Source organism: Xiphias gladius, chromosome 19, assembly GCF_016859285.1.
Source record: "Xiphias gladius isolate SHS-SW01 ecotype Sanya breed wild chromosome 19, ASM1685928v1, whole genome shotgun sequence".
Taxonomy (NCBI): domain Eukaryota; kingdom Metazoa; phylum Chordata; class Actinopteri; order Istiophoriformes; family Xiphiidae; genus Xiphias; species Xiphias gladius.
In genome coordinates, this window is record NC_053418.1 from 6,550,332 (window position 1) to 6,574,721 (window position 24,390).

At 39.4% G+C, this 24,390-nt stretch overlaps 3 protein-coding genes across 5 annotated transcripts in view; all 3 read right to left on the reverse strand.

Annotated features, from left to right (window-relative positions):
* camsap1b (calmodulin regulated spectrin-associated protein 1b) overlaps positions 1-3,199 on the reverse strand; it is a 28,438-nt gene extending 25,239 nt beyond the window's left edge. For both annotated transcript variants that reach the window (XM_040155114.1, XM_040155113.1), the window contains exons 1-2: positions 2,759-3,199; positions 1,057-1,223 (exon numbers count right to left, since the gene is read on the reverse strand). In XM_040155114.1, coding sequence (XP_040011048.1) covers positions 1,057-1,222 — 166 coding nt within the window. In that variant the 5' untranslated portion in view covers position 1,223; positions 2,759-3,199. The remainder of the gene's footprint in view (positions 1-1,056; positions 1,224-2,758) is intronic.
* Positions 3,200-10,943: 7,744 nt separating this feature from the next.
* ubac1 (UBA domain containing 1) lies at positions 10,944-19,502 on the reverse strand. Its single transcript, XM_040156222.1, has 10 exons — positions 19,081-19,502; positions 17,470-17,590; positions 17,303-17,376; positions 17,055-17,162; positions 16,800-16,902; positions 16,328-16,436; positions 15,728-16,064; positions 14,807-14,893; positions 14,128-14,266; positions 10,944-13,338 (listed from the first exon to the last, which is right to left on the reverse strand). Exons 1-10 carry the CDS (start codon positions 19,216-19,218, stop codon positions 13,223-13,225), a joined length of 1,332 nt encoding a protein of 443 aa, XP_040012156.1. The 5' UTR covers positions 19,219-19,502; the 3' UTR covers positions 10,944-13,222.
* Positions 19,503-21,373: 1,871 nt separating this feature from the next.
* LOC120804884 (neurogenic locus notch homolog protein 1-like) overlaps positions 21,374-24,390 on the reverse strand; it is a 46,361-nt gene continuing 43,344 nt past the window's right edge. For both annotated transcript variants that reach the window (XM_040154605.1, XM_040154604.1), the window contains exon 34: positions 21,374-24,281. In XM_040154605.1, the coding sequence (XP_040010539.1) occupies positions 22,914-24,281 (1,368 nt within the window). In that variant the 3' untranslated portion in view covers positions 21,374-22,913. The remainder of the gene's footprint in view (positions 24,282-24,390) is intronic.

A 24,390-nucleotide genomic window follows, 5' to 3' on the forward strand; every position in this document is an offset into this window, starting at 1 on the left:
GAACAGGAAGGATGGCTACAGCAAACAATACCTGTTTCAATTTCGTATGGGCACCTGACTGTAAGAAACAGTTGAAAATTGTAAGCTTATCCTTTGATCAGTTCTAGCTAAATGTACTTATAAAACTGCCAGCTGAGTGGACATGCCTTCAATTATTCACCGAACTTCACATCTACAGTAAATTCATCTACACAATAAATAAATAAAATAAATAAATAAATGGTAAATTTGTCTTTGTTGTGCACTTGACCAGTGGGCTTACTATATAACAGAAGATAAGCAGTGACAGTGCTGGGGTTTTAATGCTGCTAGTTTTACAGCCACAAAATAACACATCCTTATAAGGCTGTCCTGAATTTCACACACCTCTTTCTTGAGATGTATGCAATTCTTGATTTTTGTAACCACAGACAAGACAGCAAAATCTGCCATAAAGGCCCACTTACTAATGCTGATACCATCTTAACAGGAGTGTGAGTGACTGGCAGTGTAGATCAGTGTTTTCCATGCTCTGAGTAGAGTCTAACAAATATAGCTTAATCCTCAGCGCCTGTCACTCAGCCTGATTTGGGTTCAATCTCACTGGCCACCCTACAAGAATGGAAGACTCTGGTGAGTCAGTGAGGGAGGCTTCAGTTGCCAAGTGTCATGAGAGAATTAGTGTTGGCGCACACACACAAATATTTCTTTCTCTTGAGCTTTTGCTGTCAATGTTTCACCGCTGAAGCTTTACACAATCTGCTGACCGTCATTATGCTGAAAAAGAGTAAACACACTGTGCCAACAATAACATCTGAATTTCTGAAATAACTATGAGAATATGAGGAAAATATGCTGCAAATTTCCAGGCACTATCTTAGGATTCATTAAACACTCTGTGGTCTGTGATAGTAGATATTCAGTATAGATATTAGTTATAAGTAAGAAATATAGATAGTAAGATATATGACAAGTCATATAGATGAATGTAAATAAAGAGAAGAGAATGTACTAAATGTATGTAAAGAAAATGTACTTAGCATTTGTGTAGCTTGAATGTAAATTTACATTACTTACCAATGCCATAGGCTTTGGCAAACAGCCACCGCAGGTTGGCAGCTATTTTTGCTCTGGCGGAGTCATACATCTCCAATGGTACAACATCCATTGCACCTTCTGCAACCCCAGCCAAGTCCACTTTTCTCCTGGTACTGTCCCCGCCAGCACAAAAATCTCCCTCCATCCTTAAAAAGTAAAAATAAACATGATGTTACAGTCACAATTATAATGAACATACTGCAGAGTAAGAGACACAGCCAAATAACAGGACATTAGCCATCCACAACCTGCCAGATTGCAAAGCCCCTTGGCATGGCCTGTGAGTAGCTGGATGCTCCATTAGAGAAATTCTTCAATAGATAATTAAATAAAAATCACAATCGCCTGCTGTTCGTGGATTATTAAGGAAATTATTGTTTTGGGTGCTGCTTGTTAATCCTGCTTTTATTTTTCAATTAGGGCTTGCATCTAGTGGTTGAGACATAAGTACCAAAGTGGCATCCTCGTAGGCATGATCACATTCATTATGTAAAATGCTTGATGATAGAGTGGAGACAGTGCCTTTGCAGTATCTGGTACTTAAATGAACGGACAGTGAGGCTTTGGTGACCTAAAACAGCCCTGAATACAGGGATGAAACTTTGTAGTCATTATGTACATAGTGGCAAGCATACTTTATCATGTGCAGTAATTGTCCACAACTGCATAACAAAATATAAGTGATGTTGGTCTAACTTTTGTGATCATATTAGGTACTGGGAAAAAAAAAAAAAAAAAAAAAAAAAATCACTTACAGAGAGCACTTTCTGACCACAAACAAAGCATGAGGAATCTTACTAATATTGGTACAGCATCTACTCAAACTTTCACACTAATAGACAATCTCAAACAAAACTCTGGTATCGGTTGCCAAGTCCAGACTCTCAACAAAAGAGGATTGTATCTGCTGTCAAAACCCAAGGTCTCGGTGACTTCCTTTAAATCTGTTAATCTACTTGTGCCCTATCACTTCTAACTCTTGATTAAATTGGATCATCTTTGTGTGTGGGGTTTTTTTTTTTTTTTGGTTTTTTTTTGGGGTCAATTCTCCATTGAAACACTTTGTTATTTTGTTTCAAAAAGTGCTTTGTAATTAAATGTTACAAGTAAACTCTGTGTGCATTAAGTCAGGCAGACTTATGTTTCTAATCAGTTCCTACATCAAAATCAGAGCACTTTCATGGTCAATTCTTACGGCTGTCTTACTGACATTTACCATTACCTTAACAGGAGGAACATGTCCAACCTAACACTTCTGGGATGAAGATGAGGGAAACGAGTGCATACACGTACTATCATACTAAGGTCCTAAGGCATGTTACTTTTATTTCCCCAGCAAAGTTAACCTTCACTGAGCTATTGTTATATTACCTGTAGCATTAATTCAACGCTATGTTACCATTATGTTACCATTAACGGCCCAATGCTGGCTTGTTGGGTAAGCCAGGTAATTGCTAATTAACTACATTAGCTTTGATTTTTACGATAGTATGTGGTGGTATGATAACCCCATAACGACGGAACTACTGTTAGGTGACAAAGTGCACATTTTCCTAACATGAGGTTAGCTAAGCGGCCAAGCATGCAAATGTACAGCTAACTAACTGGCTAACCGCTAGCTTGGAGCGACATTGCATTCATCGGCCCCATGAATGACGTTAGCTAGCTGGCAACACATTACCTTGAAAGGTGTGGTGTATTTCCAAGTCACCCTTCAGTTCCTTCGGCGTAAACAATTAACCAAGGAGCTGCCTCGCTGTACAGTGGCCTGCTGTGTAGAAAATACACCAGCAGCAGCGACGCATCATAGCCAGCTAATAATGCTAGCAGGGAGTCTGAACGGTCTCCTCCCAGCAACAAGACCCGAACCGCGGCCTGTGTGACAACCGCTCCACGGCAAGACGTCCAGCTGAAACACAAGCCAGGCAGGGAGAAGGGAAGGCTTTCCAGTGAAGAAGCACGACGTTCAGAGGCTCTTCCGTTTAAAAAAATCTATCTCTGTATTAAATACCTCATGTTAGATATGATATACACACAGATTATTGAGGCACGGGCTGTGCAGCGAAAACCAGAGGTGCGTTCGCGCTCTGCCCCTAGACAAGTAATTATCATCCCAGCTTGCGTGAAGGCACCGACTGCGCATGCGTGATTACCGTCCAGACTATTACCGGTAATGCTGGTAATAACTATTTGTTTCGTTTTCATTTTTCAAGCTAAAAAACAGACGTGGCTCACTTTCTGTAATTTTACAGAACTGTTGCCCACAATTTATGCAACGTCTAGACTCTAGCTAAAATATTTGTTCGACAGGTTTATTAAACAGTAGGAACATGTCCAATGCAGCATTTCTAAAAACTCTAATCACGATAGCAAAAAATATTTATTTGACAAGCTGACTGAAATCACAAGCATATCCACTTGTTTATTCCTAAAAATAATTAGAGAACAGTTTTAATTTTATGTGTCCGTAATTTACCCATAGATCCCTGCAAAGTTTCCCAGAGAGAATTAAGTCATTTGTTACTAATTACAGGCAAGATTGAGACCATGTTCAGCTTGTAACTTGAAGTTAATCCACTCCAATTAATCGTTTGTGTAACAGTTTCTTTGTGAGTGCACAGCAGGTTATCTGAACATGCAAAAATGCTAAATTTGTCTAGAGACAGGCGTACAGCTCAACATATATGGAGAATATGTTTAGAATAATCGATAAAAAGTAGATCTTGCAAGATAATTCCTCTGCAAGTGAGTAACTCAACACAACTAAGTTTTCATTAAAATAACTTTTTTTCCCAGTACCAAATTACATAGACATTTCCAGGAAACCTCCAAGGAAAGTATCAGGTGTGAAATGACCTGTGAATTAAAGTGTTACCATTATTTCTTCATTTCAGTATGAACTTTTCAATGTACACGTTTTTATTACGTTCCTGTGTAGTGCTTGTGACTTTGACCAATTATGATACCTAGTGGTGAAATGTGGTACAGCATTTGAGTCTTCTTTAGAGCACTGTTAGTGCCAACACCTGATTTCTATGTAGCCAAAATAATAACTGTTGTTATTCTAATTACGACAAATAAGTCTGTCATTGACATAAAATTAACAAACTGGAAATGTAAATTCAAGTGTGGCCGGGCATCGACTGTGGTGGACTGTTTTGATAATTAAGCCAATAAAGGCCTCTGGTGCAATTGCATGGCATTAAAATCACGCCAGAGTTATCACTACACTTCTGTTACCATATCCGGAGTGGCTCGTAAACCACACAGACAAGGGCTGTGATCATTTTAACTTCAACTTCAACTTTAGTATCATCACAAAGGAACTTCTGGGTCAGAGACAAGCAGGCAGACACAAACACAAAGGTTACAGGGATACAATGATGACAAAGAGCTCCAACAATCTATACTCAAAGACATAAAAATAAATATATGAAAGGATATTGAAAATAAATATAACTACTAAAAAATTAAAAAGAGCAGATCAAGCCTAAGGTAGAAACATATCTACTACCCTGTGAAAAATGAAAAAAAGCAGAACAAAGTTCAGCTCTACTTAAGATAAAGTACATGTGTGCAAATGTCTGTATCACTTTAGAGATTCAGTCTGTTCGGTGGCTACAGGAATAAATGCAAACCTATTTTTTAAGAGTCTAATTTACTTTTAATTATACGGCAACTGCAAGCACTCCTAAAAGTAGGCATGCTTTAAAACAAAGTCAAAAAATGATAATAGAGTTGGTAAATGAATTTATAAAAACAACTTGTTGATTTAATGTTTGAATACAGCTATTTCTTTGTTTAAACCTGTATATTCATTGATGGCCTTGACCTATTCATTTGTAAAATTTCCCATTAAACCACATCCATTTATTCAAAAATTTGAAAACAAAATGCCTGAAGTCCTTCATACAGACAGCCTTTGAGGAGTCTGGACAGAGCGGATAACATAAAGGGTAAAATCACCCAAAAGAAAGAAATGCACGCTGATAGTTGGGATTTTACGTGCATGGCCAATATGGCCATAGTATCGAAGAAAAGAATACTGTTGGTTTTTTGTTTGTTTTTGAATACGGTTGAACTGGCCCTTTAAAGCGGAATGTAGAATGTGTCAGTAGAATCAGATTAAACATCAAAGCCATCCAGTATGATGTCACAATCCACCTGATGACTACCTGTGGGAAACATTCTGATGATGTCACAGTGTTACAGTTAGTGCAGTTACTGTATAAGAAGACAGGTTTTGTCCCAGCTACATTCACGAAAAAATCTCCAGTTAAGCGAAAGCATTTTTTCAGGATATGGAAATGGACAAAAATAGATCAGGGGGACTTTTCTCTTTAGAGGTCCTGGATTCTCCATGGTTCCCGAGGAAATTTCCCGCTGACGGCATCGAGATTGAGGAGGAGATTGAGGAGGAGATTGAGGAGGAGATTGAGGAGGAGATTGAGGAGCATGAAGAGGAAGTTGAGAAGGAAATTATGGAGGAGGTTCAGGAGGAGCCCTTCGCCTCCAGCAGAGAAGAGAACTGCTACAGTCTCACTTTTGAGGAGGTGAGTGATAATCATTTAAAGTAATAGTTTATTTATATAGATAAGATGGGTGGCACACGTTTACACGCACATCAAAATTGTAAAAAATCCAAATGGTGCAGTTGAAATTTCTTTAAAAATGACAGCTATTTTGCTAACGGCTACTCGTTCTCACCTGAGTCTTCATTGTCTTAACAAGAGCATTCAAGTGATTCGCCTTTTCAAAAATGATATATTCATTTCTTTGGTAAAGTTTTGCAAAAATTAACATATAAGTCGTAAATATATACAAAAAGTATGTGTACTATAACATTACAAAAAAACGCCTCCTACACAAGTATATTTAGTTCTTCTGAATTGAAGACAGCTATGTCCTTTAAACCAACTCAGAAAGACGCAAATATTTGTACAATCGTAAAATTATGGTTTATTGATGAGTAGACTTGAAATGGAATGAACCAGAAAATGTATGCATAATTAACATTTAGTGTTCTTTGGAAGCGTAGTTCATCATGCATCTAATATTGTATCTAATATTGTAACTGCGTCCTGCTGTCTGTCATTAGGACATAAAACTCATCTTTTTACCTGACATGAGATAGCATTATTTCATTATATTCACATGCACATCAACTCACAGAAATGGATAACTGGCTTGAGTTAGGTAATCCCGTGGTGATGTTTCTGCTTTACTTCTCCTCGTCAAAATAAGCTTACTGTTGTGAGTTAGTTTTAGTTTTGCCGTACCACAATTGAACTGTGACCGTGTTGCTGTGACAGATTTTGTATCTCAAAACAAGTTTAAAGAGTTGATTTTATTACTGTACTGAAATAAAGGAAAACCAGTGAAACTTTGATGGCTGACTGGTTCATAGTGCCACCCAGTCTAGATTTATTAGGGCATCAGGACGTCAGCTTGAATTTGATCTTTGGTGATGGTAACCATATATTATTGACCGCATTTAAATAATTCTGTCTATGTGTTTATGATTATTATCCCACAATTTTGTTAATTTTGTTCAGGTGCACACACATATGATTAAAATGACCTTTTTAATGGATGAAACTCCTGATCATCTAGTTTTTACAAACACTGCACATATACAACAATCTAATAATTGGTTTATGTTTCACAGATAAGTCATTCTGAGAAATTAGAGAAATCTGATGGTCTTCAAGAAGCCCTAGAGGAGGAAAGAAAAGCCAAAGCTGCTCTTGAAGAGGACTTGAAGGAGATAAAGAAAGAGCAAGCTCAACAGAGGGCAGCCCTGAAACAGGAGCGAAAACAAAAAGCTGATCTTAAAAAGGCTTTGGAGAAGGAACGAGCTGAAAAAAGCAGTCTCTGTGATGAAATGGAGCACATGAAGGCACAAGTGGCTGATCTTAAGAGGTCAGAGAAAAAGCACCAGAGCAGGTACACAAAGCTTCTAAACAAAGTGAGTAAAATGACAGCTGATCTTGAAGAGGACAAAAAGGTGATTGAGAAACTCAAAAATGATCTGATGGCGTCCTCTAGTCAGCACAGACAAGAAATAACAGAGCGTGATGAACTGAATTGTGCCGAAATCAAGGCACTAACAGACCAACTCCTTGTGCAACAGAAGGAAAGTCTTGAAAAAGACAATGAAATTCAGTCCATGCACTTCAATATTCAGAATCTTCAAAGCGATATTGAAGCCAGGGACAACACTGTTTCCTCGCTGCAGGAGAAAATTAACCAGTTGGCCTCAGGCCTGGAAGAGGAACACACAAAAAACTCCACACTCCAGAGGGACTATGAGGCTGCTGTCTCCCAGCAGCAGAAGGAAGCAGAAAGACTGGACCATCTGACTCAAGAAAACCAACAACTGGCTTCTGAGAACAAGAAGCTACAAGGTGAACTTGAGGATGCCCTAAATGAGAGACAGCTTGCTCATAATCAGCTCCAGCATGACAGAGAAGCTTGCGGCCGACTTGAGGAGGCAGTTAAGAAGGAGAAAGCTCGGTTTTTGAGAGCGTATAAAAAGATGGAGATGTTAAAGAAAGCCTGTGCATCTTCAGAGGGCATGATGTACGACCTGCAGGTGCTAAGGAAGGAGAATGCAGCTATCACGGCTAAATTTGAGGCTATGGAGGATAAATATGAAAGAACCATATTTAATAACCGCTCTCTCCATGAAGAAATGATGTCAAAGAAAGATGATGTCATCTCTAAGAATGAAGCTACCATCGCTAAGCTCGAGAACATGGTAGCTGAACCCAAAGGCCATCAGGCAGAGACCAATATAAGACAGCTCCAACTTGAAGATGCTCTAGAGAAGGAAAAGGTGAGAAGCCCTGACTTGCAGCAGAGGGTCGATCGAACTGCCTCTGCTCTTGAGAAAGAACAGTCAAAGTATGACAGAATAATACTTAAACACTGCTCTCTCTCTGAGCGACATGGGGAGATGATGTCACAGAAAAATGATATCATCTCTAAGAATGAAGCTACCATCGCTAGGCTTGAGTACATGGTAGATGAACTCAAAGCCCGTCAGGCAGAGAACAGGTTAAGACAGCTCGAACTTGAAGATTCCCATGAGAAGGAAAAGGCGAGAAGCTCTGACTTGCAGCAGAAGGTCGATCGAACTGCCTCTGCTCTTGAAAAAGAAAGGACAAAGTATGACAGGATCATACTTAAACACTGCTCTCTCTCTGAGCGACATTGGGAAATGATGTCACAGAAAAATGATATCATCTCTGAGAATAAGGCTACCGTCGCTAAGCTTGAGTACACGGTAGATGAACTCAAAGCACATCAGGCAGAGAGCAAGACAAGACAAGCCGAACTGGAAGAGGCCCTAAAGCAGGAAAGGACACGAAGCTCTGATTTGCTGCACAGAGCCGATCAAAATGCTTCTGCTCTAGAAAAAGAAAGGACCACATGTGCAAAGTACCGCAAGGAGCTCACGGAAACTTTGCGCAAGCTAATAACAACACTGGAGGAACGGCGGGAACTGGCTGGGGCCCTCCAGAAAGCACAGGACAGCCTCTCCAGACTTCAGGAGCAACAGCGAGGAGAGTCCTACTATTTGCCCTAGTTGAGGCAACAAAGACTACACAACCTGCAAAAGGAACACGTAGATCTAAGGAAGAAGTACTGTGACGCTCAGTTTAATTTCTGTGAGCTGCTTAAAAGTCACAGTGCCCTCCAAATCAGAAATGAGAGGCTCAGCAATGTACAAGGGAACCCCCAACCCGAATTCAGTCTACCTCAGTTCACCTCAACTTGGTGTTAACTTATAAAGGTCGCATGTGAGTCGTTGACCCACCAGGCTATCATGTGAGTTGTGAAGGGTCACATGAGTCGTGGTATGAATGGATGCTAAGCTGCCTGGGGAGGGGATCCCCAGACTGCGTTAGCAGTGGCTGATAAGTGCTGTCGTAGACCACCTCCTCTGTTTAGCGATGGTCGTTCCAGCTCGACTTACATACACCTAAAACATTATCTAGTCATTTAGTGCTGCCCCATTTCTCTCAACCCAACCGGTCAAGGCAGACAACCGCCCACCCTGAGTCTGGTTCTGTCGGAGGTTTCTTCCCATTAAAAGGGAGTTTTTCCTCTCCACTGTCGCCAAAGTGCTTGCTCATGGTGGGAACTGTCGGGTTTCCCTCTTTAATATTGTAAGGTCTCGGACCTACTCTGTAAAGTGCTTTGAGATAATGTATGTTCTGATTCGTGGTTATAGCTATTAGAACCCTGCACTACTGAGCTGATTATGTGCCAACAAGTGCCCCGGCCCGGGAGAGGGAGCACAAACGCCTGAGGGATTCACTTAGACCCTGGGGATACCCTAACTGGACCTTTGTGAAAATAGCCACAAGATCCATGAAGAATAACAAGAACAGAAGAATAAACGCAACAATGTCGTCATTCCATACGCGTCTGGAGTATCTGAGAAACTCAGGAGGATCGTCAACAAGCACCGCACCCTGTGTTTTTCAAACCCAGCAAGACACCAAGACAGAAAACTGGTCGATCCAAAAGACCGCACATCCAAACACAAGAAAAGCAATCTAGTGTGTCCAGTGAGGAATGCACAGACTTACATATTTGCGAAACTAAACAACCATTAAAACAAATGCATGGCTCAACACAGTAGGGCCAACTCTTCCTCCTTTCATCCCTTCCTGGGAGATTTAACAACCATTCACACTTGGCCTCTTCTTTCTGGTCATGTGTACTTGGTAAAGATTGTAAGCAATCTACAGTTCCTTCTGAAAAATAAATTTTAAAAAATTTCAATGAATTTAAAAAATTTCCTCTTATTGGACAATGGTTCCATACCCAAGTGCAGCAGGAAAACTGTAAAAACAGGAAAAGTTCAGTTAAGAGAAAAATCTCAGCACAAGGGCCTTTCAGTATCTTTTCTGGAGCTTTTGCTCATATCACATCATCTTTATTAAAAAATGGAGTTTGCTGGTTGTCATGAAATAGTAAACCTTCCAATTTTCATTTTTGTCCCCCGCTGGGCTCTTAAAGGATTTCTCGTCCACGTCAGCTTAAAAGTTGAGCTTTTCTCAACTGCTTTTTCCAATGTCAAGAATAAACTGTGAACTTTGGCTTTTAAGCCAATATGGATGACATGGCAAAATCTGAATATACTAAATGGACCTCATGGTGAGACTGTATCCTGAAAAGTCGTTCTACGGTTCATTATTTCCACTTCCTTTTGAAGAAATTGCCATGTGATTTGTGATAATGATTTGTAACTTGTTTGACAATTAGCGTAGAAGTGAAACAATACGTCGGCCAAAGGTTCAAATGAATATTCACGTGTAGCAGACCAGACATTTTAAAAAAAATTCGCGGAGCATTTAGTTTTCAGTGTTCCAATCTTAAATACATGGGAGCAAAAAAGAGCTTCAGGTAAAACAGATATGTAACAAGGAATTATTTAAGGGAATTTCAACCGTAAATATATATATAAGATCCAAACCAACAACCTAGGGTCACCTCCCATTCTCACCCATTACATAATCAATTTGCTTTATGTCATATAATTCAGTATCAATTTATTAATGTGAGGCTTTACACAGTAGCTATATAAATCTGGCCGGTGTTCTGTATTCCACGTAGGTAGACTAATCATAGTATGCATAAGAAGACGTACAAGAAGAGGGCTCCAAAATGCAGTTGCTACACTTGCCTCACACAATAAATTCCCCATTCACCAAACAAAATGATCAATTCAATCCTAAAAAAACTCTTCTAATACACATGTAACCAGTCTAACAGTGGGGTTTCCTGCCACTAATTTTCTGGCCTATCAGTCACTTAGAAACAACACAGACTCCAAAGAATACAGCCACAAAAATAACTTTAATGCAATAGTGATTTAGATGCCAGTAGCCGCGAGGCTGTTTTAATGAACAGACTGTGAGAGTATATTGCATAGGTTGTTGATCTGGGACAGTCCTGCATGAAAGCTGAGTGAAAACAATAACCTGTGACTCCAACTTTTGTTCATTGTCCCTAAGCAATAAAGTTCATTCTTTTCTTTTCTCTTCCGGTTGACCATTTTGAAAGAAGTCAGCATTTTCAGTGGACCTTTTTCTTCAAACATACGATGTCCCAATGGTTGTTTCAAGATATTACGGGAGAGAGATCGTTTGTATGCATGCCAGTGCGAAGCATGGAGGAGGTGAGACAGTTGATCACTGTGGCCATGTTAAAGGTCCACTGCATTGCGGAAAGTGTGCAGAGAGGCTTCCAGAGACATGTAGAAATCCTCCTCCATTTAAACATGTTGAACGATTTTAAATCACACTGTGACCTACCAGTCCATAAGCACATTTTATAATGGTTTGTAAAAACAACATTTGAATCATTTAATTTTTTCACATTTGTAGATTAGCTTCGAGGTTTTGCTAAAAATGTTATAAATAAAACAAGTTACTAGTTTGGCCTTTGATATAAATAATGTAATAATACATAGTTCAAACAAACACTTCTCTCTAAAAACATTTAAATATTTTCAAATATTGCATTTACAAAACCATGTCTTGTGGTGCTCTTATTCATAAGCAAAGTTCTAGACAGATTAGTTAAAGCCATTTTCAAATGCCAAACTAGAAGGGGGTTAGCAGAGGTTTGCTATAACGACAGATTTAGAAAAACAATCTCAGCCTCCCTGAGCAGAAAGTCACATCAATACCACATTTTAAATATTGAATAAAAACACTCAAAACCTTGGCAAAAGACACCATCCTCCATATTGTTTTTAACTCTCAGTACAACTAGGAGAGGCGAGGCTCACCTTCTTGTAGCTGGAGATTTTAAGTACTCAATGCAGGGGCTAATATTATATAACACACTACCCATTGCAGTTCACACATCTCTAACACTCAAATCAAATACATTTCTTTACAGGTCAACACAAGTCCTTGCTATTGCACAGAAATACAGGGTATTTTCAATGGATACATCTAATGACAAGGCAGGTTATATAGTGAAATTTTGGTTTGGTTTGACAGCATAAATGTTCATTGCTCTCAAAAGAAAATAGTAAACCATGAGACCAACATTGGTTGTGTCTCAAAATCCATTATTATTTCTTTGCGTGTATATAGATGCTTGCATCTCCGTAGCATGAAGCCAGCATGCATCTTCATCATTCAAATTATTGGTTAAAAAGGAATAACCTTTTGATTAGGCTCAGCTTCACTTAACGTCCCACTACAGCCTTCTGAGAAAAAACCCAAACCCTTCTTTTAACCTCCTCCGTGCTGCAGTGAGCGATATTTATAGAGTGCTAAATGAACGCAATATGATAATATGACATTCAAGAGCACATTGACAATAAACACACAGGCCTAATACATCGTTTTCTTGTAAAGACATGACTAAGACACAAACAGTTTAGTGTACAGCTTTCCTCTAAAAGGCAAGAAAGTCAAATAAATATTCTTGAAGAAGCTCAGGGAAAAATCTTGACGGATGACGAACAGTGACCTCACAGGCATGAATGGAGAGAGGTAACGTGTCTGAAAACCCATTTTCCATGAGCCTAACAAAGAATCAACTTTGACCACCAGCCTCTCACTTATAAGCAGTTATTTCGATGAAGACAAGGGGAGAAGAAAAACAAAACATGACACTGACAGAAGTCTTCCACCCATTCACCACTGATGAAACGTAACAATTTAAAGAGACAGACAAAACTGTAAATTGATATTTAAATATTGCAAAACATACAAAAACAGTTTTCATCGAACTGTAAACATTAAATTGATGTCTGATGTCATTTTTGCACATGGAGAAATTATATAAAATAAATCATGTCTGTCATAACTATAAATTGTTCTCATTAAAATGTAAAAACAACATACTAAATTTCATTTTGTTTATTATTACAGTAATAATAATGTTTATGTTAATATTTGTTTTGTATAACTTTTTACTGAACTGTTATAAATAGTTATATGTATAACATCTTAATTCATACTGTTACTCCTCCAGCTTTGTCTTTACAAGGCAAAAACAATACTCACTGCCATACTCAGATACACACACAATCACACACACAACCCAATATGGTCAAACACACACACACAAGCTGCCGCAGTCACACAGGGGGCGTCACCAGGAGGTTCTATGTGCGATTGAGGGTCTGGAAGATTCTGGATATTTGGAGCATGACAGGGCCAGTCTCAGGGTCATTCATCCACTGGGTGCTGTTAAGAGGATTCTCCAGCATGTCTTCAAATGCTGCTCGCAAACACAAGACACACTGGTAAGAAATACATTTAACAAAACCAGCAGCCTGTAAATTTATATTTAAAAATCTAGACCTTCTTATTCTTTCAAGATACTTTCAGCTTGTTAGCATAGTACACAGTACAAAAAATAGTTTAACCAGAAGAAAAAATAAAAAACAACTCTCAAGGTGCTTTCATACCAAACCTGCTTGGTTCAGTTCAATTAAACGGTTTGGTCTGGGTTTTTTTTTTTTTAAAGTAAAAAAAAAATAAAAAAAAAAAAAAAAACAAAACACAAAACCAACAAAAGTGATTTGATTTAGAAGCAAAGAAAAAACAAAGGATTAAATCCATCTGCTGACTGCCAACTGTTAACGTAAAATTCGGGTTTGTTTCAACTTTGTGTATTTCCCAAAAATGTGGTTAGCCTCCAAATAAACGTTTCGAACGAATGTAATATCCTTTAAGAAAGCAATCTTCAATCCGTACAGCGTATATCTTTGCAAAAATAATTTCATAACCATGGTAACACATACGTCCGTCAAAATGTGAGCGCAGATAAAGTAATGAGGGTTTCAATAAAAGAGGGTGTGTTACGCTTGTGTCTAAGTAAGCGAAATGTTTTTTTTGTCCTGTGTTTTATCATTTCGTCACTATTTATGATATATAAGGTTGCAGTCTCGACCAAATCTCGACCACTGATGATCGCAATCAGTTATTTGATTGATACAGATTTTTTTGTCCGTTTACAAAAGCACCTACTATCTTGGTCTTTCAACTAAATTTGACTAAACTGTACCTAGCAGAGTCTTGGGATTGGTAAGACCCAGCTGGACCACTGGATTCTCCAGGATGGCTTGGAACAGTGGGCTGTTGGTGTCAATGCCTTTGTCCAGATCTTCTGGAGAAGGTTTCCTGTCTCCCAGCAACCACTCACACTGCAGGAGGGAAAAACACAGCGAGACACCAAATTCCCTTTCTGTTTCTGACAATACATTGATATTTCAATGGAGGTCGGAGTGCAGATTCAGCTACAAAACAGAGTCCAAATTTTATTTTCATACGATGATACAGCAGTTCATTTGGATTATTACTCTTAAACGAATTAATACTCCTTAAAAATTGATACAGAAAATACATCATTGTCAAGTTTGAATTGTTTTAGTGTCAGTGGCAGCAATGGGCCAAACATGGCCTGTGTAAATGTCTGCAAGCCCTATAGGTTGCCATCAAAAAATAATAATAATAAGTGAAATTATTAAATTAATTTGCCCAAAATCACAAATTTGCCTCAAATGGCTTTACACTGTATTTTACAAACACATTTTTAACATCTTTGAACTGCTTGCGAGTATAATAAGCCCGGGCATCACAAACAGCCAAGATAGAGAGGCATTTCTCAAATCTGCTGTATTTTTTTTTCAGTACAAGCTGAAAAGGCTACTGCAGAGACGACTATCATGGATGTGTAAACATACCGCAGCATCCTGTTGGTTGTTATTGACTCTCAGAGCATCAATCACCTCCTTCTCATCAAAGCCCATCTCCATCAACGCAATGACAGCCTGCAGAAACAAAGAAAAAAAAAGTGCGGGTTCAGTCTAATTAAAACAACATCCGCAGTCACAGTTCTATGGAGCCCAGAAAGTGTCTTGGGAACAAAAAACTAATTTGTGCACAGCAGAAGACGTACTTGAGAAGTGTAACAACCACTCAAATGGCAGCTATCTTAAAAAGATTCACCACAGTGAAAGTGTTTTGTAGGAAGATTGGGTCTTAATCACTTTTCTGTTTTTGGAGATACTCGGGAACAGTGTTCCCGGGGAAACTACGGTATATTATGCTTTACAATTAGGATGAATGCATGTTTCAATATTCTGTACTACTTTCTACCGTACATTAGCTGATGCAATCAAAGACTGCAAGAATCTGTATCTGGTAGAGAGAATTCAAAATCTGAAAAGAGTCGGAGAGGAGTCTGTCTTGCATCTGCTTTGTCTGTAGAATTTGTGGAAATAAATAGCATCTTCCTACAGCCTACATTGGGGCGGCTGTGGCTCAGGTGGTAGAGCGGGTTGTCCACTGATTGGCGGTTCAATACCCGACACATCCTGTCTGCCTGCCCAAGTGTCCTTGGGCAAGACACTGAACCCTAAGTTGCCTCACTTGTAAGTCATCTGGATAAAGGCGTCTGCCAAATGACTAGATGTAATTGTAAAATAATACAGAGTAAAGAAAAGAATAATAGTTTTGTTTAGGTACAACAATGTTAATGATGTTTGAAACTGGTAAAAAGGTTCAAAAAAGACAGAGACCAGCTATGGTAAGTGTAATTTTTAAAAATAGGAAGTTTTAGTCAAAGCCATGAGTAAAAGCTCCGACTGGAAAAAGCCACCCACTCTTGAGTCTGGTCTGAACTCCCGTTTCCTGCGGATCCTCTTGAAGATCTCTGTGAGCTCGTCCTGCCGGCTGCTCTCGTCTGTGCCTGACTGGCTGGAAAGGCTGCGGAGAAGGTTAGGACTGGAGGCGGAGGCGGACGCAGGGGCAGAGCCAGAGCCAGAGCCAGAGCCAGAGCCAGAGCCAGAGCCAGAGCCAGAGCCAGAGCCAGAGGGGCCTGGTGTGGCGGCTGCTGTTGCTCCTGCCGGTCCTGAAGAATCCTGGCTTGGTAGTGGCGTGTCTACAGAGGGGTCATCTACATGTTCAATCAACCACTCCATGGCCTGTGTCACTGACATGCTGCAGAAAGAAAGGAAGAGGTTAGAAAAAACATGTCTGGTGTACACAAGGGGTTTCTAGAACAAAAGAAACCATTCAGGCTACACTGGACCAGGACCAACTCCTATGCCACTGTTTCGTGCAAGTCTGGTACAAATGTACCTCAAAGTCAATCATTTGGGTTTTCAACGATACAAATTTCCGATAACAATCCCGCGGACGCGGTCAAAATAGTCTGACTAATTTTGGAGTTATGAGTGTTTAGTGAACAAGTACAGACTTACTGATTCAATCTGAGAGCTTTGATGGCCCTACTCTCAGGGAAACCCATCTCAGTGAGCTGCTGAAGGGCTGTTTCATCCACCCGTTCCTCTTCATCCTCATCCAACATCGCTATAAGACACAGAAACACCGAAAGATCAGAAGACTGAAAATAGGGCTGGGCAATATATGTGAAATTGTAAGGATCGGTTTTTCCAGCAACAATACATATCAAAACCTGGCTCTGATATGTAAAACAAAAACTCTACATAAAGTTCACTGCACTGAGCTTGATGGTAAAGACTAAAACAGTATATAAAGATAGAACATAAAATATCTAATTCCTCATTTAGTTGCTTCAGTGGCAGAATGGTATTTTGGTATTTTTATGGTGTCTGGTACATATCGGACAAAATATTCCATCATCCTACTTTTCCTGACTGTATGATTATTGATATAGACTTAGAAATAGATTTCAGGGATTGTACGATTTACCATTGGCTTTTTTGAAGAGTTCAACAGCATCAGGGTTCAAGGCAAGAAGCTTCTGGGCGACTTCAATGAGAGAAACCAGGATTTTTCTGAGCTCCGTCTGAAACTGGAACAATACAAACAAAAAATGAACACACAAACACGCTACCAAGTATAAACTGGGAGTAAAATTCTTATTCACAGAATCTACATTTTTTTTTAATTTATCTGCAGTTCAATGCACATTGTCAGCTAAAGCCATGATAATGAAATCCTCACATCTCTGATATTGTGCTGAGTAACAGTGCGGTCAGTGTGGCGTGTGGACAGGTTGGCGGTGGCTTTCAGGATAGCATCTTTGTCTGGAGCTTTGTTATCTTGTTTCTTCTGTGAAAAAAAACACCAAAAACAACAGTTAATAAGAAGCAGGTACAGCTTTTCTGACACAGGTGCAGAGTTGGAAGAGAGGATAAAGAAATGCTTCATTTATTTATTTTTTTTAAATATATAAAGTTGAATAAGCTTACCTTTTCATCTGAACTAACATCTGCCATCTTTGGAGGGGTTGGTGGCGGTCTTTTCTTTATGAGCAGCAAAACGTCTACAACATATATGAAACATACGCAGTACATGGAAAACAGTGTAGGATTCATTTGTCATAATCCCAAAATTGATCAAACAGGGAGTTACATACCTTTATCTTTGAGATTTTCATCAGCGACAGTTTTAGTGTCAGTGAGGACTCTTTCTGTAGCAGCGTGTATAAGTTTATGGTGGGTAAGTGTTTTGGGGTCTTCTAAGCTTCCATGTACATACTACAAAACAAACACAACATAAACCAGCTCAGAAACAAGAAGTGAACAGCAGGCCAGCTAATTATTTTCTGGAGTAATCATATAGCATACAAAATGCCTCAAATTCCGAGGCCAACTGACATCTACAGTCTAAATCCTAGAAGTATTCAAATTACAATAATCTAAAACTGACAAGCGGCAAATTCTCAAATAAAGAAGCAGGAACTAGAATATGTCTGGCATTTTAACTTAATAAATAACTTAAATGATTAATCAATCATCACATTTGTTCTTTGCTGATTTTCTGTCAGTCAACTAGAAAATATATGATTTATTCGATTTGTTGACTGATAGGAAATTAATCCGTAACAATTTTGAGAATTGATTAATCACTGAAGTCAAATATCGAGCATCCCCGAAGTGAGAGTTTGGTGTGTCTCTTCTGTTACAGAATTGTAAGTTAAATAGGGCTGCAACTAACAATTATTTATTATCGATTAATGTGACGCTTAGGTTCTCAATTAGTCATCAATTGTTTGGTCTGTAAAATGTCAGAAAATAGCAAAAAAGTATTCATCCCAGTTTCTGTGAGTCCCAGGTGACGGCTTCAAACGTCATGTTTTATCTAACCAAGAGGCAAAGATGAAAATATTCAGTTAACAATAACAGACAACAGAGAAAATCTGAAACTCTTAATATCTAACAGGATGAGCAGCTGTGTTTTGACATTTTTGCTTGAATTACTTATTATAATAATAGTAATATAATAATAATATAGTTAATCCACTACCAGAATAGTTAAGGATTATTCTTCTGACGATCGACTCATTGTTTAATTGGCAACTCATCGCAGCTCTAAAGTGAAATTCTCTTGGTCAGACAATACGAAACATTTGAAAACTTAACCTGGGAATATGAGAAATTGTTACAAGTAGTTTTTATTATTTTCTGATATTTTGCATACTTATCTATTAATTTAAAGAATATTTAAGAACCTTATAAAAGTCAATTTATCAACTTTTTTTTGGTTTTTTGTTTTTAAATTCTATTAATAAAAGCCTGGAACCTGATACTACTTTTTAGCTCTCATCATCATCATCATGCCAGTGCCCTTGTGTTGATGTCACACAAAATATGTTATTGAATCTGTGCATTTTCCCATGTTGTCATGAGAAACAAACATTAAGACCACCACTTGGAGTTTATGCTATGGGCCATAGAAGGAGAAGAAAGATGAGCCGGGCAATAATAGACAGGCTGAAAAGCAGCATGCGTCTCTGGGAACAGAAAAGGGGCATAGTCGGACTGTTAGCCCTAGCTAGCGTGAGAGGGGCAGCCAACCTGCTAAATTATAAATAGCAAAGTCTACCCAGTTACTATAAATACAAAGCCAGTGACACTGACACTGACAGTTTACACAGAGGGTATGGTAGACTGCGAACACCCCGGGCAGAGGCATGACAGGACAAAAAAAGAGCAACAGTGGAAACACAAACAACCCAAAAACCTACATGTTTCAAGCACTTCTCCTTCAGTTTCTCAACAGTGGTGTCTTCCGTGATCTCCTCCATCCACTCCGTGCCGTCCATGGTGCAGATGTGTATTTTCAACACTTTCCCGGCGAATATCTTCTCCTCCTGGACGAACATAGCTGCAGTCTTGAGAGTAAAGAGTACCAGTCCAGTGACGTTAGCTAGCAGCAGTTGCTATGTGCTCCTGGCAAGCTAGCGTGCTCACGATAGCACCCAGCCAGCCGTCTTTCTGTAAATCCGCCGACAACAGAGCAAGAGCGGGCGCCGATTAGCTGAGGGCCATGTTCGGTTTCTTCTGCTGGTTTTCGGTGCGGTGGCAAACGATTGGCGTGCTCACTGCTCGCCAAGTTGTCTATTTTTCCCTGTTAACACAGAAGCAGCCAGCCAGGTAGAGCCCTATTTTTTTTTTCTTTTTTTTTTTCTTGCTGTAATGTTTGAACTTTGAACTTCAACTGTGCTGCTACCGGTGCATCACGGGAGTCGCAGTTTTTTCTTTATCAACTCAAAATAAAAGTAAAATGACACTGACGCCGTTTAAACGTACAAATAATGAGGGATATTAATTCGAAATGTTATTATACGACAGTTCAAGGTTGTAAAAATATAGTTTCACTGTTTAAACACACAAATACGATGGAAAATGTAAGAAATAAAACTAAAATACCGACTTTTTATATGTAAAGTGTTTTTATTCCAATTCGTTTTTGTGCCTTTTTCATTTTTATACGCATGTATGCAAAAATAGGTACGCTGCTGTAAATCGCCGATAATATAACTAATTGACAGTTTTGAAAAAAATCTTTTAAATGGCCAGAAATAAATAAGATAATGTGTGAAAGCCTAACATTTGCACTTTCGACTGGTTTTCTAAGCGTGTCTCTACATATAAATGTACGGAAATATATCTATATTAAAAAAGCTGCAATGATTAGTCAATCGAAAGAACATTAATTGGCGACTATTTTGATAATAACTTAATTTTGGAGTCATTTCTAAAAATAAAATGGCAAAAAAAAATGTGCTTGTTCTTGTTCTTCCAGTTTAAGGATTTTCTGTTTTTCTTTGTTTTATATAATTGCAAACTGAATATTCGGGGGTTTGGGACTATTGATCAAACAAAGGTGAAGGTGAAGACAATTGAAGGCTTCACCTTGGGGACCAGAAAGGTGTGATGGGCATTTTCTTTTTTTCTTTTTTTTGCCATTTTCTGACATTTCATAGACCAAACAACCAATCAATTAATCAAGCAAATCATTGGCAGATCAATCGACAATGAAAATTGTTTATTTGTTTATTTGGCTCTTAACCTGTCATAGGCAATGCTGAATTACAAAGAGTGCAACTGTCCCAGGGCCCTTCACCTACTGAGGCCCCACAAAGTCGTGGCTTACTTTGTGTTGACTGAAGCACTAAAGCACAATATCAGATGGTATTAGTGTATCATCATCAGGGCTGATGCCAGAGCGATTAATCTGATCGATTATTCTTGTCAAGTAATCGATTAAGCATTTGCTTATCCATAGATATCAGTTTAAAATGACATGAAACAGAGAAAAGCAAAGAATCCTCATCATGGAGACACTGGGACCAAAGTTAATTGGCACTATTTTCAAGGGGGAAAAAATGCTTCCCGATTTTAGGGCCTGTTTTGATGAGGGCCCCTGTGTCAAGCTATAATTTTCTAGACCAGGATTATTGCAGCTATATGCTGACGTGTCACATATCTTTCCATTTTGTGTTTAATAAAATTACCACAGAGCAAACTAGGGGCCAGATGGTATTCTAACATAGAAAAAGTTTACACATTGCTCAGAAACACGAAGGAAATTGGACTTACTCGGGGTCCAGTACCGTATTTTTCCCCCGGGTCCGGCCATGATATTAAGGCATGCAAAGATCTGTTTATTTGTTTGGTTTATTTATTTTATACTGTTAGTTTCCACAATATGCAGGAGTTTCATAGATGGTGCAGCTGGACCTTACTTTTAAGTAAAATTAATTTGCACCACTAGATGGAGACATACCAAGTAAAATGATATTCTGCTCCTTCAGTAAATGTAAAAGATTACATGAGGTGCTATATTGTATATTTAATCTAATGACAAATTAAGTTTTGCGCCGTCAGAGGAAGATGCTTATACTGTGACTATTATACCAGATCTACAATTGTTTAGCTAAACCCAAGGTTTCTTCAAAGAACCAAATTTATCCAGAAGATAATGATCTTTACAGATCTTTTATCACAATTAAATAAAAAGAAAGACAGTTCTCGTAAGCTTAAGACACACAAGTGCCCTTTATTATAACAAGAAACATTTTTACAGATTGAAAATGAAAAGGGAAAATACATTTCTTGCAAATTATATCTTTATAAGAGGAAGGAAACATATTGCAGATATTGCAATTTCACTACAACCTAATGTTTTTTGTTGTTTTTTTTTTTTTTTTTTTAAATTTGTAACAATTTGCAAACTAAACCGGGTAGCTTCTTACAAAGCATTGATGTGAACACAACTGAGAACTTGGCCACTGTTTTTTTTTTTTTCTTTCCCAGTTTACCGATGCGTAACAAAAACATTTCATAACATACACAGATGGTTGCCTCAGTGGATTTGTATGTGTTACAGAACAGTAAATAAATATCAATTTATAAAACCTCAATATTTATGTTTTTTTCTTTTTTTATGAGAAAAATGTTGCCTAACAATATATTGTATCTATTTGTATATAGTTCAAATTTATTTATGCATAAGGGATAGTAAAATACAAAATATATATATTCTGTTCTGTTTGATATTTTAGAGGCTGTTGACTGGTGCGAGACCTATCAAAATTGCATGCTTAAGACATCAGATTTCTTAAACAAAATCTTGCTTACAAGGGAAATGCATAACATATTTACAAAAGGAAGGACACAGCCATAGGCTCAAACTAATAGGAGGGACAGGGGAAATGAATTTTCCTTTTCCCTCTCAACAACAACATACACTGTGGCCAACGGGCCAGTTCTCCAACACCACAGGACTAACAGATACTCAAGCCTGTCTTATCTGCCAATCTCCAAGATGGCTGTATACTGTACACCATATCACATCTCCACCACATCTCAACGACATCTCTACATATGAATGCAATTAAATCTAGAGGTACAACATAATGCTGTTCCACTGATTCAAGTAAAATGTACACAACTCTAGAGAGTGTTAACTAAGAATCATAAGAATATTTAAAAAGGGAAAAGGACCTGTGCGTGAACTCCCGCACATGTTCCCTTAACTTCTGCAACTTGTTTATCATCGGCTTACTAGAATATTTCCCACACTTACAACAAATTGAAATAACACTGAAACTTAAAATGTGCTCTATAAAATGCCCCTTAGTCACAATTTTCTTTATAAACAAGATTATACAATAAAATAACATAATATAAACAAAGATTGAGAAGTCATATGAAAAAAGGCAAAGACTAAGAGTCCTCAAAGAAATAAATACCCAGTGTGTATGCTGCGACTTCACTGCAGAAAAAAGGAACTAAAAGAAAAGGAGTCTCTCTAAAAGACTGTCTTTGTCCTGCATACAACCCAACACCGTGGATTCCCGAAATTTCTGTAAGCAGGCAATGCGTATAAATAAGACATTAATAAATAAAAAGAATGGATGAAAAACAGGTGTTGCTGTTAGTATGAAAGCATATAAAAAGTCCTATTAATTCTTGCTTACAGTTTTGCCCTTTTTCTCTTTTTTTCCACAGAGTGCCTTTTTTTAATAAAAAAATATAGAACAGCTCATCTGGGCATAAACATACACGCATTTTATTTGAACTGTTCAGGTATATGTCCAATCTGAGACTGCATGCTTGTTGGTGGACTTGAAATGCCCTCTGACCAGTCGGACATGTTGGAATGAGGAGATGAACTGGACCACTGATCAGGGGAGCCGGGGGAGGGGGTCAAAAAGGGGTGGTCTGGCACCTGGACCTGATGGTTCGGGGTGTTGTCCATGGGGCCTGAATAACTGTGCTGGGAGGGCGGGGTGAGGAACTGGGTGCTGGGCATTGACTGGTTGATGGAGGAGGGCATAATCTGGGTCTCCTGTGGCAGGATGGTGTGGATGGGTATGCTGGAGTTGCCTGTGCCCTGCTGGAGTTCCGGGGAACCGAGCTCACCGCTGATGAAGTTCTGGCTGTTGGTGGTGTTTGAGTTTTGATGCTGCAGCTGGATGCTCTGCTGCTGCTGTTGGAGCTGCTGGAGGTTCTGCATCTGCTGCATCTGTTGAGCCTGCTGCTGCATGAGGTGGGGCTGCGGACCCAGTCTGGTGCTCTGGATCCCCTGGTAGGTCATCATCTGAGACAGGCTGGTGGTGGGGTGGCTGTTGTGGAGGGAGGTCATCATCCCGTGCTGTCCTCCCTGATGCAGACCTCCCTGACCACCAGGACCTCCTCTCATGGGATTGAACTGGCCCGGCTGGCTCATGTTGCCATGCATCCTGGACAACCAATCACACTGGCCGTTCATGCCGCCCTGGCCACTGGAGCCAGACACGGATAGATGGGTAAGACGGGGAGGCAGCGGGTCAAACTGCATGCGAGCCAGCTCCTGCTTGGTTGGCATCACCATGTGGTTTACAGCCAGGTGTGGGTCAGCCATACCCTGTAGATGGTTCAGGGACACAGATGGCGACTGCTGGAAGGGGGAGGTCATCATGGGGGGTGAGGCCACATCAGAGACATAGCCGTGCGGTGACTCCAACGAGTCAACTGGTGACAGAACAGCTGAGCTATCCAGGAGGTTCCCAGACTTCCCATCCTGGGAATTCTTCTTCTTCACCTTCATGTCTTTGCCGTCCTTGCAGCCGACGCCCTTGGTGCTGGGCTTGCGTGCTTTTTTGCCCTGGCCTTGACCTTGAGGCTGGGGCTGCTTCATGCTGCTCAGGTAGCTGTTGGGTGAGCAAAGAGGGGGTGACAATGTGGTGCTGAGTGACCCTCCATGCATGGGAGGACTTCGTACCAGGTTGTACTCGTCCATCAGCCGCACAATGTCGTGATGCATTCTCTCCTGTGCAATGTCTCTGGGCAGCCGGTCCATGTGGTCAGTTATTTCTCTGTTGGCAAAGTGGTCCAGTAAGACTTTGGCAGTCTCATAGCTTCCTTCCCTGGCCGCCAAGAATAGAGGTGTTTCCTCCTGAGGCAGAGAGAAAGGAGTCAACACATTAAGAGATTCCCAGATGCACAAGGAATGTTGTTTCGGAAAGATGTTTTCCTACTCTATCAAAGGAGAAAGTGGAAGAAGA